Source organism: Calonectris borealis, chromosome 1, assembly GCF_964195595.1.
Source record: "Calonectris borealis chromosome 1, bCalBor7.hap1.2, whole genome shotgun sequence".
In the NCBI taxonomy this organism is placed as follows: Eukaryota; Metazoa; Chordata; class Aves; order Procellariiformes; family Procellariidae; genus Calonectris; species Calonectris borealis.
In genome coordinates, this window is record NC_134312.1 from 10,378,041 (window position 1) to 10,396,263 (window position 18,223).

At 35.6% G+C, this 18,223-nt stretch overlaps 1 protein-coding gene across 1 annotated transcript in view; it reads left to right on the forward strand.

The window, feature by feature from the left end:
• Positions 1-17,232: 17,232 nt before the first annotated feature.
• Positions 17,233-18,223, forward strand: part of SEMA3E (semaphorin 3E) — a 70,886-nt gene continuing 69,895 nt past the window's right edge. Inside the window, 1 exon segment of the mRNA XM_075144393.1 lies at positions 17,233-17,343. Within this exon segment, the coding sequence (XP_075000494.1) occupies positions 17,248-17,343 (96 nt within the window). The 5' untranslated portion in view covers positions 17,233-17,247.

Genomic DNA, 18,223 nt, shown 5'->3' on the forward strand with positions numbered 1-18,223 from the left:
TATTCTGATTTGAAAAGAAACCAAAGTATGAGACATCAAAATATATTACTTTTCTAATCCATATGTATTAGAAATGTATTGAAGTGACATGGAGTAAAACATTAAAATTCTATTACACCGTGAGTCACAACGCAGTGCTATGCATTGATATAAATATTTAAGTTAATTCTCTGACTAGAAATACTTCAAAAAGAAAAGTATTTTTGAATATTACTGCACTCCTTTGCATCTTTCTTGTACTGAATGCTAAGTGTCTGGTTCCTCAAGGAATTAGAGGTATTTAACAGAAGTGAGGGTAAGGTTAGGTAAAAAACAATTCTATGATTGCAGAAAAAGAATTTCATGGTACTGCTGATGGTGCTATTCAACCAATGCTTCTATTGAACCATTATTTAAATTTGCAAGATAGTGTTCACAATTTAAAACACAAAGAAAAATCCCATACATCTACAACAGAAAAGCTTTCCAATTAATAATCAAAGTCATAAAGCAGGCATTGTCTTTCTCTTAGTTCTGTATGTCATTTCTAATAAAGATTGAATAATAGAAATTCATGCTAAAACTGATCTTTTCTTTACAATAAGAAAGCTCTATAGTGCAGGAAAAATTATAAACTTTTTTGGTCTGGCTGTTTCTCAGTCAAAGGGCATATCAGTTACTGTATATTACTGCAACATTCCAAGCATTAAATTAAATTATAGACAATAGAATCAAGTACAGTTTACATCTGTGGGGCATTAAAAAATGAGGCACGTTCAGCAGTTTATTTATTCCCAGTAGAAATATCCCTGCTGAAATAGTGCTCTTAAAACATTCTTTCCTACCAGACTTTGCTGTTTCAAATGCATTCCTCAGGCAATGTACATATTTAGTTTTTAAATGTGACATGTAGAAATCAACCTTGATTTTCTTGGATGGCTTGACTTTCTTTGGTTGTGCTACAGTTTAGGTAACCTTATCACTCCCAAGTTCTAACCCTGCTACCGGACCTATACAAACAGCCTGAAGCATGCTTATTCAACAGGGCTACAAATAAGCACCAAAGGTCCACCTGTGTTAATACGTTTTGAAGGCTTCTGCTTTATTACACATGATTAATGTGTAAGGAGAGGCCAAATACTGTGGAGACTGAACCTGCAATCTTTGAACACATGAATCTGTACCATCTGAACTAAAAGTTATACTGATAGTTCAATATCATTAGAGATTAGTTATGATTGCAGTCATAAAAGAAAGGGCTACAAACATTACTGGTAGGTTTGTATGTGCATTTTTTAATTTAACTTAAAGTTGTTTGGTAAATTGGAATTATTTTAGATTTTAATAGTAGGCTTCTTGGTCCTAACAGCGTAAAATTCTTTCTGTAATTTAAATCAGCAGAATGTAATACATCAGAAACAGAAATGTAGTGCATCAAGGGCCAGATTCTGGCCAGATTCAGGTTAGTGAAATTTCATTTATGTCAGTGGAAATAGGCTAACTGAAGTGAGCTTCTCCCTTACGTGACTGGCCCTCAGAATATGTTTCAGCAGTGCAAAACTACTTGCAATTTATAATACTATCTTTTCATGCCATCTTCTTTTGCTGCTATGGTGTTTCTCCTGGAGACACTAAGGCTGAATGGTACATTTGAAATTGAATCCCTACCTATGTCGAATCCATCCATTTCAGGATTTGTTACACTACACGCTGACCACATCTATTTCTATTCTTTTTTTCCCCCAAAAGACTCATTAGAACTCAAGAAAAAATGCCAGTACCTGCATAGAGTTTGTAGCTTGATGTGAAATTTGGTGTTTATAACTGTGTGTTGAGTTCTGTGACTGAAAGCCCAAATTGGGTGGTATTGGAAGACAGATGAAGGTGATTAAGCATAAATGAATCTAAATTTCCTAGAACTCTCGTGTAATGAAACTTCTGAATGTTTACAGTAATAGTACGGAGACTTACTCCATTTGTTTTTTTTCATTTAAAGCGCTCTGACATAAGAATGTAAAAAGGAGGTAAATATTTAACATGAAGGGATTCCATAGATGTCTTTAGTACAACTTACTTGAAGCAGAGGATGGTATTTCAAGATGCATAGTTTGTTTTAAAGGGCTGATGCTTATATTTTTGGTATAAATGCAAGAACAGGGGCAGTTGGACTTAGTGGAAGCCATAGTTGCCTTGACAATGTCAAGGCACCTATGCAAACACCATGGCTTCTAGATTTCAGTATGGACAGCATCTATATTGCTGCCTTACCATAACAGTACATGTAAACCCTTATCATAATAACCCACCAACAGATACACACTGAAAATAAATCCTTCTAAAGGGCCTGCCTTCTGGTCTTTATAACCCTTCTAAAAAGAGCAAGAAAGAAAGCAGTGCAAATTCCAAAAATTAGGCTCTTTGAAATAATTTAATAATTGATACAGAGACACTGACCAACTGAGCTATGAATTAGCAAAATTTTAAATTCTATGGGGAAGAAAAAGTAATTGTTTTCAACAGTTATTTAACATTTCTTAAAGCTATTCAGATAATGATGATGGCCATGGACAAAAGAACTGATAACCACAGAGAAAATAGTTATTGCCAAATGGCATTAATAAAAGCATTGACTTTTAGACTTGCATAGAAATGTGTAAATATATATTAGCTCTATGACAATTTTTAGAGATGATCTTTATTTTCCGTAGTGGTGTCACTGAGACTAGTTTCAAGAGGAAAAAAAAAAAGAAGTAATTTGCAACAGGAAAAAAAAAAACCACGGACTGCTGCTCGCTTTTATCAAATTTACATTTGATCCATAATCTTTTGAAAATATAGATCCTCCTTATAATTATCATATTTATACATTTATTATTAATTTTTTGACACCACTTTCATTAGCATAGCTTAAGATGGCAAGCAGCCTTGCTTATAAAATGTAAATAAAATTTCACTTTTGTGTGAAATAACATATTATATATACGTATAAACATATATATATACATGCACACAAACACACATTCTATGGGTCACAGAATATTTTCCTCAGGTGCTTGTACTCCCAAGGAGATGAATGTAAATATTCTTTTTTATCTTACTGTTACGCAGAAATATTTTACTTGGAAAGGTGACACATCCAACTAATGACCTGGTATCAATATCCTGTGAGTACAGAAAATTCTGTTCTTTAGTGTAAATTGTATCATGGAAAATGAAGATGGGGAAATAACGCGGAAGATAGCTGATCCTTTTCCAACAAGTGCATGGCTATTAAGGAGAGTAGATTGTCAAATGCTTCCTCCTATCTTTAATTGGCTTATCTAATAGCAGTTCTGGTGCTTGCCTTTGCAGATTATTCTGAAGCTAATACATCTGACTGTCACATTATTTGTATCCTTACTGTTAAATGACCCAACAAAATTCCTTCTCTTGTCCTTGCTGTATTTGTTGTTTTCTTTCTTTCCTGTTTTTTTTTCCTTTTTTTCTTTCAAAGTATATACAATTGTGCTGTGTTTTAACAACTTTGTTTTCCATTGCTTCCAACAGTGGAAAATGAGGAGAGAATGTTTTATATTTATCTTATGCTCAACTTGAACAAGTGTATGAGATTGCAAAAGATGCAATAAAGACCATTTTCGTTTGGTTTTCTTGTGATACAAATATAACACACACCAGGCCCATGTGGTCTCTTAGTGCCAGCCTTCCACCGATACATAAGAGTTTTTTATGCAATTCTTAGATTGAGAAATACATCCCTCTGTAAGAGCGCCTGTTGAAATAAGAAACTTTATATAGGTGATACTTATTTCTGTGAATAAAGCTGGCATAAACAAACTAGATATATTGCATTTACGTGAACACAAATAAGCATTTTCTAATGCTTTTCCTGCTTTTTATTTTTCTCTACAAAGAAAGCTGTCTCACTGCCTTCAGACCAGACACTATTTTATAATATCCTACAAGGGTCAGAATAGATTTAAATAGTCCCAATTCTTTAATTCTTAAAGAGAGAAAATTCCCTTGAACTTCAGTTAGGCTTATATAGTCAGTGGCAGAACTACTTAAGTGTAACATTTTCCTCTAATGTGTTAATGAAATATAATATAAACAATTAAAGAGCTTTCAGTTAAATAATATATGTTCATTCCTAAGAGTACTTACTTGTGACAGTTTGATAAATATATTATTCTGTGACAAACTATTTCATACACTTCATGATCTTTTTACATATTTTCCATAGTATCAGGAATGGAGAATTGTATCCTTATGGATAAATACTGGAGCAATATGCAGCATGTGTTACAAAACTAACATGTCCTCAGATAGTCCCATGCTCATAAATAATGTGCAGAATATAAATTTCTCTTTCTATTGTATTCTAAGCAAAAGCATTGCTGTCAGATTTAATAATATTGTACTTGGGATGTATAGCTCTAATATAATATCTTAATTTTTTTCATATTTATATTGAAGCTAATTTTGGAAGTAATCTTCATATCTCAAAAGTCAATGTTTAGAAATTGTCTTGTAATCCTGTAAAAGGTTTCTGAATGTTGCCTTCTACATGTCTTTTCTCCTCTACATCTTTGCATCTCTACACACTACTATGAAAAATTTGGAGCAGTTAAACTAATGAAACACACTTTTTTCAAAAGCTCTTTTGGTTTTAGAGGTAACTAAATTTTATTAAATATTAAAATTATTTATAGAAGGAATAACAGTAGGTGCTTTAAAAGTATGCAGACGTTCTTTGCTGGCTATATGGATCCTGATTCTCGTTTTGTTTTGTTTTTCTCTAAGAAATATTATGAAATCATGGAAATTGAATGTTTTCATTGATTAGTATTTTGGCAGAAAAAAAGGATATCTACACATTTTAAATTAGACTTTTATTTTGTTCAAAGAACATTTCATTTTGAAATGTTACTTGACTTATAATAAAAAGATGACACTGCTTTAATCAAAATAAAATATACAAAATTATCAAAATAGTTCCATCACGTCAATGTGAAAATAACAACCTTTTTCAATGTTTGAAAATTTTCGTTATTTGAAGATTTTATTCCAGTTTGAGATGGAAACATTTTTCAAAGCCTTTAAAAATTCTTTCAGTGCCAGAAAAATGTTCCCTCCCAGTTCTAATACTTCATGTGTGTTATGCTCCCTTTTTTCTGAGGGCAAATTCATAGAAGGAGATCAGGTTGGTCAAGCAGGACCTGCTTTCCATGAAGCCATGCTGGCTGGGCCTGATCCTCTGGTTGTCACGGACATGGCTCGTGAACGCCCTCAAAACGAACCGCTCCATGATCTTCCCCAGCACTGAGGTCAGGCTGACCAGCCTGTAGTTCCCCGGACCCTCCTTCTGGCCCTTCCTGTAGATGGGCGTCACATTGGCAAGTTGATTCACTTCAGGGAAGGGATGCCATCCAGAGGCACCTTGACAGGTTGGAGGAGTGGGCCCATGTGAACCTCATGAATTTCAACATGGCCAAGTGCAAGGTCTTGCACCTCGGTCCATCCCAGAGTGGGTCCCTCCACCTGGGCAACCCCCAGTATCAGTACAGACTGGGGGATGAATGGATTGAGAGCAGTTCTGCAGAGAAGGACTTGGGGATATTGGTGATGAAAAAATAGACATGAGCCAGCAATGTATGCTTGCAGCCCAGAAAGACAATCATATCCTGGGCTGCATCAAAAGAAGTGTGGCCAGCAGGTTGAAGGAGGTGATTCTCCCCTTCTCCTCTGCTCTCATGAGACCCCACCTGGAGTACTGCGTCCAGCTCTGGGGTCCTCAGCACAAGAAAGACATGGACCTGTTAGACCAGGTCCAGAGGAGGGCCATGAAAATGACCAGAGGTCTGGAACACCTCTCCTATGAAGAAAGGCTGAGAAAGTAGGTGTTGTTCACCTCTTGAGAAGAGAAGGCTCTGGGGAGACCTTATTGGAGCCTTTCAATATATAAAGGGGGCTCATAAGACAGATGAAGAAAGTTTTTTTACCAGGAGTAATTATTTTAAACTGAAAGAGTATATTTAGATTAGATACGAAGAAGAATTTTTTTTTGTGATGAGGCTGGTGAGACACTGGAACAGGTTGCCCAGAGAAGTTTTGGCTGCCCCACCATTGGAAATGTTCAAGGTCAGGTTGGACAGGGCTTTGAACAACCTGGCCTAGTGAAAGATGTCCCTGCCCATGGCCGGGGGGTTGGACTAGATGACCTTTGAAGGTCCTTTCCAACCCAAACCATTCTATGATTCTATGATTCTATGATTCTATGATTCCATGATCTAATCCCTAGATCACTATGGGCTTCTGCACAACATTCTGGTATACAAAAATGAATCCTCTGTATCAACCCCTCATTTCTATAGTATCTCTATAATTCTAAAGATCAATAACCCTTGTGAGAAATAAAGGCTATTAATGAAATTATCTCATTTTCTACCTACTGTAAAGTCAACTATAAGAAGAAAAGACAGGTTGACCCTAAAACATCTGAAGTTAAGCACCAATGCTAAACCAAGCATCAAGATGAAGGTGAATTTCTAACGGTACAGTGAAGAAAGAACTAAGGGAGGAACACCTCATAAGCATATGGTGTTTATACATGTTACACAAAATGAATCAGGACAGAGTCATATTGAGATGATGTTCCATTTTGAAGGAGGAAGGGTTGTTGGTTTTTTTTATGGTTACCATCAGGTCAAATGAGGATATAGAGATGTTACTTGTAATTTGGGGAGATTGTTTCTCCTCTCTACACATAGATTTCTCTACAGTCTGACAGGGCTTTTATTACCACTTGGTATTTTTCTAAAAGCATCTGAAGGGTTTAGGAGCACAAATTATATCTGAAATTCAGTAGGGTCTATTGTCTGACTCTGTGAGATGCTTAAATTTACCATGAGAAAAGATAATGTTTATGTCATATGTACAATAAACTTCTAAATAAGCACTAGGATTTCCCCCTTGCCTTGCAAAATCTTCCAGAAACCAGAGTAATGTGGGGAAAAAAAAAAAGGAGGGGGAGGATGGCTGCACATATCTTTGAAGGTTTAAGGATAATATGCAATGGTTCATAACAGTTATGTGACCATTAATAGCTGCCTAATATTGACTTTTATTCTCTGGTTACACTACTTAAGATCAACTCTGTTGAGTTCTACTGGCTCAAAGTCAAATGGCAGAAGCATGTCTCTAGTTTTGACTGCTAATATTTGCAAAGCGTTATTGATTCTGAAAGGTTTCAAATATGTCCCAAGTTATTCAAATAAAGCTTTTCTCTGTCTCTTTCTTCCAAGGCATTTAACCTAACCAGCATTTTACAGATAATTAGGCATACTGGGAGAGAAACAATAGAGACAAGAAAGATTCTTAAAGACAGTTATTTCTATGTATTGCCGTTCATTGCAAGGCTTCAAATTGCAAACATTGACAAAGTACAATTGCAATGTATAGAATGCATTTTGGGGTGGAATTCATCTACATTTAACTGTGTATCTAAAACTTAGTAGAATTCCTTAAAATTTGGAGTATAGGAATGACTACTTTTAGATTATATGTGTTTAGATTCTTTTATAAAAGAATTTTAAAGAACCATTTGGAATGCCTCTTTCTCTTGTTCTGATAAAAAAGACAGCTGGATAAATATCTTAAACTAGACACCTGACTTGAAACAAAACAAAAGCTGAATATGACATATCCCACCTACAATATAAGAGCTTGAATTCTCTCATAAAAATCTGTCTCATAATAAAAAAGATAACATAATTAAAATAAAGCCAACAAACAGACCTTTGATGTAATCAGTTTTCATTAATATTTAAAAGTATTTGGGATATATCAGGAAAAGCAGGATCAAATCATGGATATGTTAGCGCTAGATAACTCAAATTAGGTAGGTCTTCTGAAGAAACTGATGTTTAGCACCTGAATACTTGCATCCTTTCTGTGAATTAAATCTTTCCAGAGAAGCTATTCCGTTCAATTAAAGAGAACAGACTTTGGGGTAACAGCATACTACACAAATCCATTCACTGTTATTTAGAGTTGTTGTGCTCAGTAAAACGAGTTTATTTCAGTGTGTAAGGTGTAGCAAATCTTTTTAAACTCACCTATGGAATATTATCTCAAACTCTGCATCTGCTGTGAGTAATTGATTTGGTGGAAAAAAATACCTTGAAAGTTTCCTTTCATCTTTTTAGTTATTTCCATCTCAATTTTCCCTCTGCCTTTTGGTTTTCTTACAATGCCTTCTTTCTCCTTCGTTCTGTTTTTTATCATGTTGATGATTCTAGATAGCCTTATGTATACTGTCAATCACATGCCATCCTGCCCAAGAGCATATGCCCCTGAAAATCACATGGGATAGCTCTTTTTTTTCCATCTTTTTCAAAGGAAATTCAATTTAACAGTCATTTTGAATAGCATAAAACCCTGACTTTTGGCATCTTCATTTTAAACGAAAGCACCAGATTCTCTTTCTGTCAAAACACTAGATCTCTCCGTAGGAAGAATTCTATCCTTCCCAGATTGGTGTGGTAATAAGCATGTAGTAAGTGGTACACCTTAATAAATCAAGTCCTCAAGAGGCTGGACTGTCTGTGTTTCATCAGAAAAGGGCTGTGATTATTTGAACCATATGTATCTTCTAAAACTCAAGAGTTTTATAAATTGATTGTTTCACTTGTTAACACTATTAAGATATTAAACATAATGTAAAACATCTTCTGTGACTATAATTTAAAGAGGACATTTCTTTGTATGCTTACTTCCTTAGAAATACATCAGATGAAGTGGATAATGTGCTCAAAGACTATTTCATGGATGCTTGTGTCATCCTTAGACTGGAATAATTTCATATTAAAAATTTCCAATTTATATTTCTGCTGGAATGTTTTTATAGACAAACACATTTCTGAAGCTTTCTATCATGGATTCTAAAATTATAAAAAAGGTTTCTAACATTAATAATTTTTTTTATTATCCACTTATTATCACCTACTCAAAATGATAAGGATCATTAGGGTCTGAAGTCACTAGAGAATTTTAGGCAGCCACATTATACTGGTTTAATATTGTTCACATGAATGAACATCTACCCTATCTTGGACTGAGACCTGGGGGACTGAGACCTTGTAACAGCAATGGTATTATGTCATTTTGCATAAATAATGAATACGGTTTAATATTTTCTGTCACAATCACATTTTTGAACTGTGTTGTCAGAGAGCACTTTGAGGATGTGTGTACCTTTTCTGAGAAAAATCACACTGGAAAACTAAGCAAATTTTTTTTATAATAGAGTCCCTGGTATAAGGAGTATGTCAACTTGACCATAGAAAATTTATTTGAATGCATGCCAAAATTTGCTATCTAACACTGAAATGAATCAAAAAAAAAATGATCCATCACTTGACAAGCAATATCCAGCTCAATGGAAATAGACATGGAATCAATATAGTAAGCTTAATTTAAAATATTTGGAAATAAACGTTGACTGAATTAATATTATTAAATATAAAATATTGTAATTAAAAGCATGTTGTGAATGCATAGAAGGAATTATCCTTTAAATAAAATTTTAACATTGGAATTATGAAGGTTTCCTCTCATTCTGAGTTGATTCCCTGTCTGTTGTTTCCAGGTTCAGATAAAATACAGGAGGAAAACTATTATTCATATACAGTTTCACATCTATTTCATCTATATTGGTGTGATTACCTAGGTCAAAGTTAATGAACTTAACTGGGAAAAATGGCAGGTGAGCTCTGGATTAGGCCTTATACCAGAAGCCATAGTACCTTATTATTGTTGTAACGAAAATCAACAATAAGATCCAGAAATTGGTAGGGTCACATAAATTACTGTCAGAAAACAAATAACACTTCAACATATACTACTGTTAAGCAAGTACTGTAGATGTTTTCAGCTGATTTACAAGGAAGTTTTCTTCTAATACAGTCTGCAAATTGGCTATCCTTACTAGGTAGGTTTGATTAAATAGGAAAAATAGAGGATTTTATTATTGGATTTCTTTTTAAGGATTAGTAACTTTAAATTGAATATGAGATAATTTTTATTGGACTGGCATGTGCTTCTAGAAATGCGTATTAAAATTGCAGTAAACCCAGCTTGTATGAAGATTATGTGTGATGATTTTTAATTTAGTGTATACTGTAGAAGTTTCCAGCAAGAACTAGAAATGTTATGAAATACTGTGTAAGCATACACTTTGGTTTTTTAATAGTATGTAGCGTATCAATACTATAAACCCTGGTAGATTTGTAATGTTATATTTCTGTTGTTTAGTAACTAAAACCAGATCAATGATAGTGGGAGTAACAGTATGTTATTTTGCCAGCAGGGAAGAAAAACTAAGTATTTGCTAGATGTGACAAGAGTGTATATATGTCACAGTATATATGTGACATATAATAATTTGAAATGGAAATATCAAGGATTAGGACATGAGCTAACATGATTAGCTGTGTTAGACTTTCAAGTTTCACTGAAATTTTTCTTCCATAAGCTAAGTAGAATTAGAAGAAAAAAAAAATTCCCTATGATTTATTACATGTTCCAGTTATAGGTTTTTCCAATATTCTTAGAAAAAAGAGAGAAAAGTATTGCACAGAGATTGAAAATATTCTTGTCTCCCCAAATGATACCTTTTAATTTCAGAAACTTTTGCCTCTCTAATTTAAACAAACTCACAGGGAAAGTCCTTTGTTTGAAGTTTTCACTATAATTTAAACTTCATCACTAGATCCACGCATTCAAAGGAAGAGAACCAACCAGAGAAAATTATTCATAGACTTTGCTGCACACCAGCTCGCTTCATGAAGCCAATTACCTTCTTCAAATATAGCAAGATAGCCAAACTCACCTGCTGTTAAGAGCAGAGGTTGAATCATGTGAAAGTAGTTATGGACTAATGGGTTTTTGCTTGTCATTACTAGACTTTGCTTTCTGCCTCCTACCCGGCCAAGTTTCTGCGGCATCTGCCTGGCAGCCACACAGATAAAACCTCAAGCAGTGAAAGTTCATACTTCAGTCTCCCTCACAGCCTTTTAAGTTTATCTCCTACTGATTCATGTTCCCCAAATAAGATACTGAAATATCTTAAGAACTGTATTTTAAAAGTATAGTGGCAACTTTCAGCATTACTAGTACCAAGATTTTTCAGTTAGTTTGCTATTTGCAATTAATTCTACCTTTAAAGCTTTTGGCTCAGATTTTGCTAGCAAACCTCATGCAGCAGCATTGACTTCAGCCATTTCTGTCCAATTTACACTGTCCCCTTTTCTATTGCTTAATTAGTTCAGCTGAGTTAGTGTATCCTTCCACTACCTGGCAATCACTATCATGACTCTATAATTATTTTTGTGGCAATAGAGATGACTGATGACTGTGAGCACAGGAAAGTAAAAATTGCTAATGCATTATCTCAAATTCAGCAGCATAGTTTTTTTGGGTGAGTTTTGGTCTCTTTTTTTTTTTCCCAAGGAAGAAAACTTCTGCCTCCTGTTACCAATTTTATATGGAATAGTGCCAGTTAGAGATCTTAACCTTGTCAGAAAGATCCAACCACTTGTAAGATTATATTTTTGTCCTTGTGATGGATGACTCTTTAGAGTACCCTTGAATAGTAATCTGCCTTAAAATACTGATGGTTTAAAATTGAAGGATACCTGCATTGCCTGATCTTACTATTAACATGTAGTTCTTAAACTGTGTCACAGATATTTCAGGCTCTCCCCTATGTCTGCTTTTTGGTTTTCCTCCTTTTTGTTTCTGTCCCTTTCTTGTCACATGTAAACAGATTTAGGTTATCATTTGTCAGCTATATAACAAAAAGTCGAATTAACTAAAACTACATAAGGCTCACCGAATTCTTATAAAACTTGTTCCACTGTAATATTTATATTCCAGGACTATGCTGATAATTGGAAACACAAAATGTCGTTCAGGTGTTCACATTACTTAGACTTTATGTCTGTGGCCTTTTACACTATTGATGGGGACAGAAAGCAACCCCAGTTGTTACCTCTTCCTGTAAAGCAGCACCAAGACATCCACCTTACGTACTCAACATGTTCAAAGTGCCAGACTCATTTGTCAGTGCCCTGCATCTGGAAAACATCTTTGCCGGAAGAATGTTCTGCAGAATGAAGTAGTGTGGGAGGTGAGACTATATTTCTGTAGAATTTAAAAAGGGAACCAAGGATTTTTATGAGGGCAAAAAAGGGCAAAAGCAATAGTGATGATGTAATGCTATGAAAAACAAAGCAGAGCAACAGCAGCTTTTTCACTCTCTGAGACAAAAAAGAATCTATAGTGATACTTGTCTATATTCAGGGTTCAAAGTTATATCTTACCTACTACATGCTTAATTTCTGAGAACATGTTATACAGGAGAACTCACTATACTTTGGCTGCTATGGAGCAGCAATGAGGTTTTTGCCTTTAATGCCCTAAGCATATTTTAGTTATCAAGCATTTATATTTAAAAAATATTGAAATAACATAATAAAAGGGTGACTTCATTCATTTTTTTAATAGAAGAAATGGCTGGTTTAACACAATCTTAGAAGTTGGAATTACATACTGATCATTAAAACATTCAAGAAATCAGCTATTATGAGTATAATTAACATTGCTTGACAAATGGCTAACAGAATCCATCTTGTTGAAGAGGATATAATAGAAATATTTGCCAGCAAGCTCTGGCAGACAGATAGCAAACCTTTAGGTTTGTTCTCGGCATTTAAAACAGCAAGAAATAAGACTTATCTCTTAGGAAATGTAATCTATATGTCCATACTTGCTTTAAAGCTTTCACAGGTAAGTGAAGTGCCATATAGGAATATGTAAATATTGAAGCAGTCCTTCCTTTTTTGAGGAAAATATTGTTTGTACTCTAATAATGTAGTTTTAGTTATGGTGTTGAGCTTTCAGATTGAAATGGCAAAACACTATAGTACAAAAGCTGAGTAACATTTTCTCAAATTTGGGGTTCAGTACACCCGAGGCAACTTGAAGCTCTGTTTTTACCAAAAGTTAGGAGTAGGAATGGTCTTTTCTCTTTTGTCCTGCATGTTGAGCACTAACAATATATTCTCCCTGAAAAATTCATCCTCTTTTTCTCTTGCTTTTTATTTCTTTACACAAAATCTTTATAGAGGAAGGGCTTTTTGTCACAAAAATCTATAGAAATCCATAAAAGGAAGGGGTTTACTCAGATGAAATCTTTAGCCATTCCCATGTGAGAGAGGAGCCGAGGGTTTCTAGTCCACGTGCTAGAACAGTTTATACACTTTATCCACCAACTGTTTAATATAAAATGCATAGACTATTTTGAGCATTAGAACCAGAACTTCTTTCCCAGAAAAGCAATTTAACTACTAAATTAAAGTCGTGCTACTGCTTGTTCAGTCTTCCTGAAGCTTGGATATTTTGTTGCACAGCTTCAACAGGAAATGGAGAAAGCATCCATCCTTCCCTACCAATCTAGTAGTTAATAGCTTGTGATTAGACCTCTTTATGGAAAGAGAAAGATCTGCGTTTCAATCCATTTAGAAAAGGAAATTGAACTCATGTCTGTTATTTCTCAGGTGACCGATTTAGCCACTAGAATATTTTAAAAACATTAGGCGGTACTATATTTTCTCTGGCCAGGTTCTCGAAGAAAATTGCAGTCGTACCTGATCTTGTAAATATGCTAGATGTGCTCAGCATAAATGTAGCTATTAAATCCTAGTATTAGGTAGAAGAACAACCTCTTTTTGGGTTATGCTCAAGTTTAGGCATGATCTAGAAACTGAATTTTTCAAATTAAGGGTGTGGGTATGACCAGGAGCACAACTCTTGACACCTTGGGGAGTCTATAGTCACAAGGTCACCCTTGCAAACATAAGCTTCTTCAAGGTAACTGAGGGTAGATTTTGGGGAAAGTTGCTTTGAGCTATGAATTTAAGTGTTTCACTCCCAGTTGTGCCTTGATTTAAATGACTCAGGGTATCTCAATACTGCAAAGTGCAACAATCCATGAACTAACAATTCACTAAATGAGTGTGTAGGCTGTGTAATCTGTGGCTGCAGCAGCTCAAGTCTGGAAGCAGTACAGCTGCATTCCTGCAGTGCTACATCGAAGCCAACCAGCTTTGCTGAAGGGGCATAGCACTGCACGAATGACGTTCTACTGCTTCAAAACCCGGGTCATTTACATCAAGCCAGATCATGGTGAGGTTCAGTTGCCTAGAAATGACAGGCATCTAGTGCCATTTTAGACTCCCTGATATCCCACCCATTCTCCTGGCATTCGGAATGTGCTGTATTCTATTTGCCTACACTATCCTAATATCTCAGATATCCTACAATGTCCAGAAATCCTAGTAACTTTCAAAGGAACTACATAATACTAGTACATTTGTGTTTCAGTAACAAAATAGCTCCCCAGGTCCCACTGCTTCGTGTTTTCCAGCCCTTCCAGATGTCAAGTTCACTTCTGTGCTTGTCTTACACCCACAGCAAAAACATGCCTGTGTAGCTTTGCTGCAGGTAGTCCTAGAAACATTTCTTTTTACAAGTTTGATCTTGAAAGTTGTTTAATATTCTCAACTTTCATTTAAGACAAAGAGAGTTGCAGGTGTACTTGGCAGGACTGAGTCTTACATGAGTAGTTACCAGTTTATGTGATCAGGTAGTGGATTGTTCATTGTGCCTTGTGTTCTCATTAAGAACACGAGTGATATCTCAGATCCATGTAAGGAAATATTGCCTCATTTATGAAAAATTTGCCTTCAGGACAACATGGAAATAAATCAGGGGAAGCTACCACAGTATCCTTTTGTGGCTTGTATATAACTAGAATTTAAAATGCAATTCTTTTAGTTCCAAGACAGACTCAAAAATAAAATATATTGGACGTTTTATATTCTTGCAAATAAAAAGTGGTTTTATTTAGGACCAAAAGAATATTTCTAGTTCTACTTTCATTCCATTTCTAATCTGATCACAGCCAAGCAATGTTCTTCTGAAACAATCTGCTGGATTTGTTTGGCGAGAGAAGCTTGCTTTGAAAGCGCCATTTCCACCCTGCTATGCAGTTTTGTGCTGAGTGTATCACTGTCAAAAATGTATATATGTCCACTGGTTGGTATGCAAAGCTTAGACAAAAAAGATTCTTGTTCTGCTCATCATGGTGCTCCTCTCTGTGACTTAGTTTTTCCGTTTATTAAATGAGGCCAATCACACCCAGGTACAAAGTGTTTTGACCTCTACTGTCAAAAAAAGTTACGGAAAGCCTAGATATTAACATTATTCTCCACAGCTATTTAATCAATAGATTCTTTCTGAAGATCGCTCAGGAAATAAATCGTGAGGCTGAATTTCTAGTACAACTCCTTTGATAGAAATGTCATCATCTAGGGAAACACCTTTCAGAAACCCATTGCTTTCAGTTTCTGTTGACCTGAATCAAACCTAGTCAACAAATGGAACAAACCATATTTATCTTATTATTAAATTCCCTGATCATCATGCACACAATATAAATAATAATTTAAAAGAAAAATAAATTGTGGCAATTTGTTGGATTAAATGAATATCCTCATTGAATACTAATTTTTTTGCCTTGGCTTAAAATATTTGTTCTCTTTTCTATACTTTAGGATATAAGTAAGGTATCTCATGAGGAAAATTGGTTGTGTTAAATCTTTTTCTGGGTAAGGTAAATTCTGATTCAACTATAGAATTCAAATATTATTGGTTTGGAACGCCCTTTTCTCAGGGGACACAGGATAAATTTTTAATAATGATTATGAATTTTGGTGGTTTAAAATTTGGGTACCTTATGAGGCTGCATTCTCGGGTTAAAGATATACATCTATTTCAGAAAATCACAGCATATATGGATGGCATATATGGCATCCCAGGTGGATACCATAGTGATAGACCTTTCTCTGACATGTAGGACCAGTCCTCTTGCAGAAGACCAGCTGTGGCCTCTATGTGGCTGACAAGGTGCAGCATGGACAAATGAACATAACTGCTGGTGTGGGACACGAGCTGAAGCCTCCATCCCAAACTGGATGAGGGCCCATTTGTTGTCTTCACTAGCTCTGGGACAATCTCACTTCTTCCAACAACAGCTGCTAGGTCACATCCAAACAATTGGAAAAGTTATGCTTAGGGATAGCTGTGAGGATAAACTAAAAGTAATTTAGCTTTTACCAAGAGTGATTTTTGTTTCTTTAAAATAAAACAATTCACCACAATATAGACATAAGAACATAGTTCTTTTCCCCCAGTCCCAGCTCTGCTGTTTCAGAGGTGGTCCTAAGGTACTCTTTGTAATGACTTCTTTTGAGGTTTCCTGACAGCAAAATGGTTTTCAGCCTCTCTGACCTGCTGCGAGCCGGGCTGTGCTCTGCACCATCTGCTCAAGAGTGCAGACAGACCCCTGTGCTTGCCTCTTTCTTCCTTCCTGATGCCTGATTCCAAGTTTCTGCAACACTACCTGGGATGAATTTCCCTTTCTCTGTGGAAGTGACTTCAGCCTGGATCACGTGCAGCTAAGCCTCAGCTCCCTTTAACTGGCCAGTGTATTTCTTGACAAAATCAGTAATCTTTTGGAAAATTATGAATATGCATTTTTCAGATTTCATACAGTTCTCACTGAATTTAGTGGCAATATTTTCAGCGAACTGAGTGGAGACAGTGCTGGGCTTAAAACAAGCAACCCCATTCCCCCAAAAAACAAAACCAGAACAACGTTGTGTGTATAGTAAAAACCTGCAGTTTGACATGCCTAAGGGAAAGACAAGGAGATAATTTCCAGTAATTTTTTTCAGTTTCCATCAGTTCATTAACTTTTTCTCGTTTGCGGTTCATGTCCTAGGTAGTGTTTTTTCCTTTTCAGAAAATGTTAAGAAGAAAACTTATTTTCCCTCTTCCCCATCTCATCATACATTGAGCACAAAGATTATGATGTAAAGATTCATACACAAACCTCCTGGAGAGGTGGCTCATATGGAAAATTGTTCCCAGGTGTTTTGTATCTCTTTCTTACTCAAAGATTATACTATTAGCATTTTAATGTCCCACAACTTCTTGTCTAGTTCCCTAGGAGGACATGAAAATGACGCCATGAAAGCTAAGTTGTTTGGTATTTATCACACACACTCTGATTGTATTTCAGAGCTCTGGGATTTAAACAGGACGTCAGTCTTTCATAGCCCGTTTGGATATCTTGGTCTTCATATAATGCTGCTGGATGAGTATCAAGAGCGACTGTTCGTGGGAGGAAGAGACCTCTTGTATTCCCTCAGTTTGGATCGAGTCAGCGACAACTACCGAGAGGTGCAGTAAAAAGCTATGCATATTAGTCACTTTGAGTCATAATGTGTAGCACAGAATATCAGAGTTTGCAGGACTGGAAATGAGATAATGGAGTTTTTGTAGATGTTTTGTGCATGAACTTTAAGGTCATGTTTATATTTAAGAAAAATACACTAATTACCATTTTTTCCCCAGTAATAACCCATAAGGGTCACTATAGGTGAGGAGATCTGGGGGTCATATATCCATTTCTCACTGTTTTTCAGCATGTTTACAGATGCTTAGAGCATCTCACACTTTGTGCATATCTGATTTCTGTATCTCTGCTATATTATCAACATATAATTTCTCCCTGGTATTTGTGGGGGACTTTTCCATAGCAACAGAGAAAATGTAAAAAAAAAAAAAAAAAGAAAAATATTAGCACATAAACTATAAGAGGTATTCATTAGCAATATAAGCCATGCAGCTAATTTTTAGTCTTCTTTAGAAACTGGATTTTGCATTGGCTTTGAGCCAGAAGTGCTATTAAGTAGTTTCTGAAAGTGGCATTTGAAGTCTACTCAGTGGTCTGTGGGAGAAAGGTGGTTTAAGTCATAATCCTACCAGAGGGATCGGTACATCATAGAAACCACAGCTGACTAGCAAACTGGCAATTGAAGTGGAGAGGCCGGAGTTTGAGCTGATATGAGTCTTGGCTTCCTTACCCACTTCTGCCTTTGGCACCTAGGATTGGAAGCATGTGGTGGCAATGGAAGCTAGAGGAGCATTGCTCCTGGCTCAGCCATCTTGTCTGTGGATAAACTATGTCTTGGAATATTTCAGTGTTTTCCTTATCTACTTTTTGAAATTTCCCCAAGGTATTTTGATACATTTTCATTCATTCTCAAATTAGTAAATG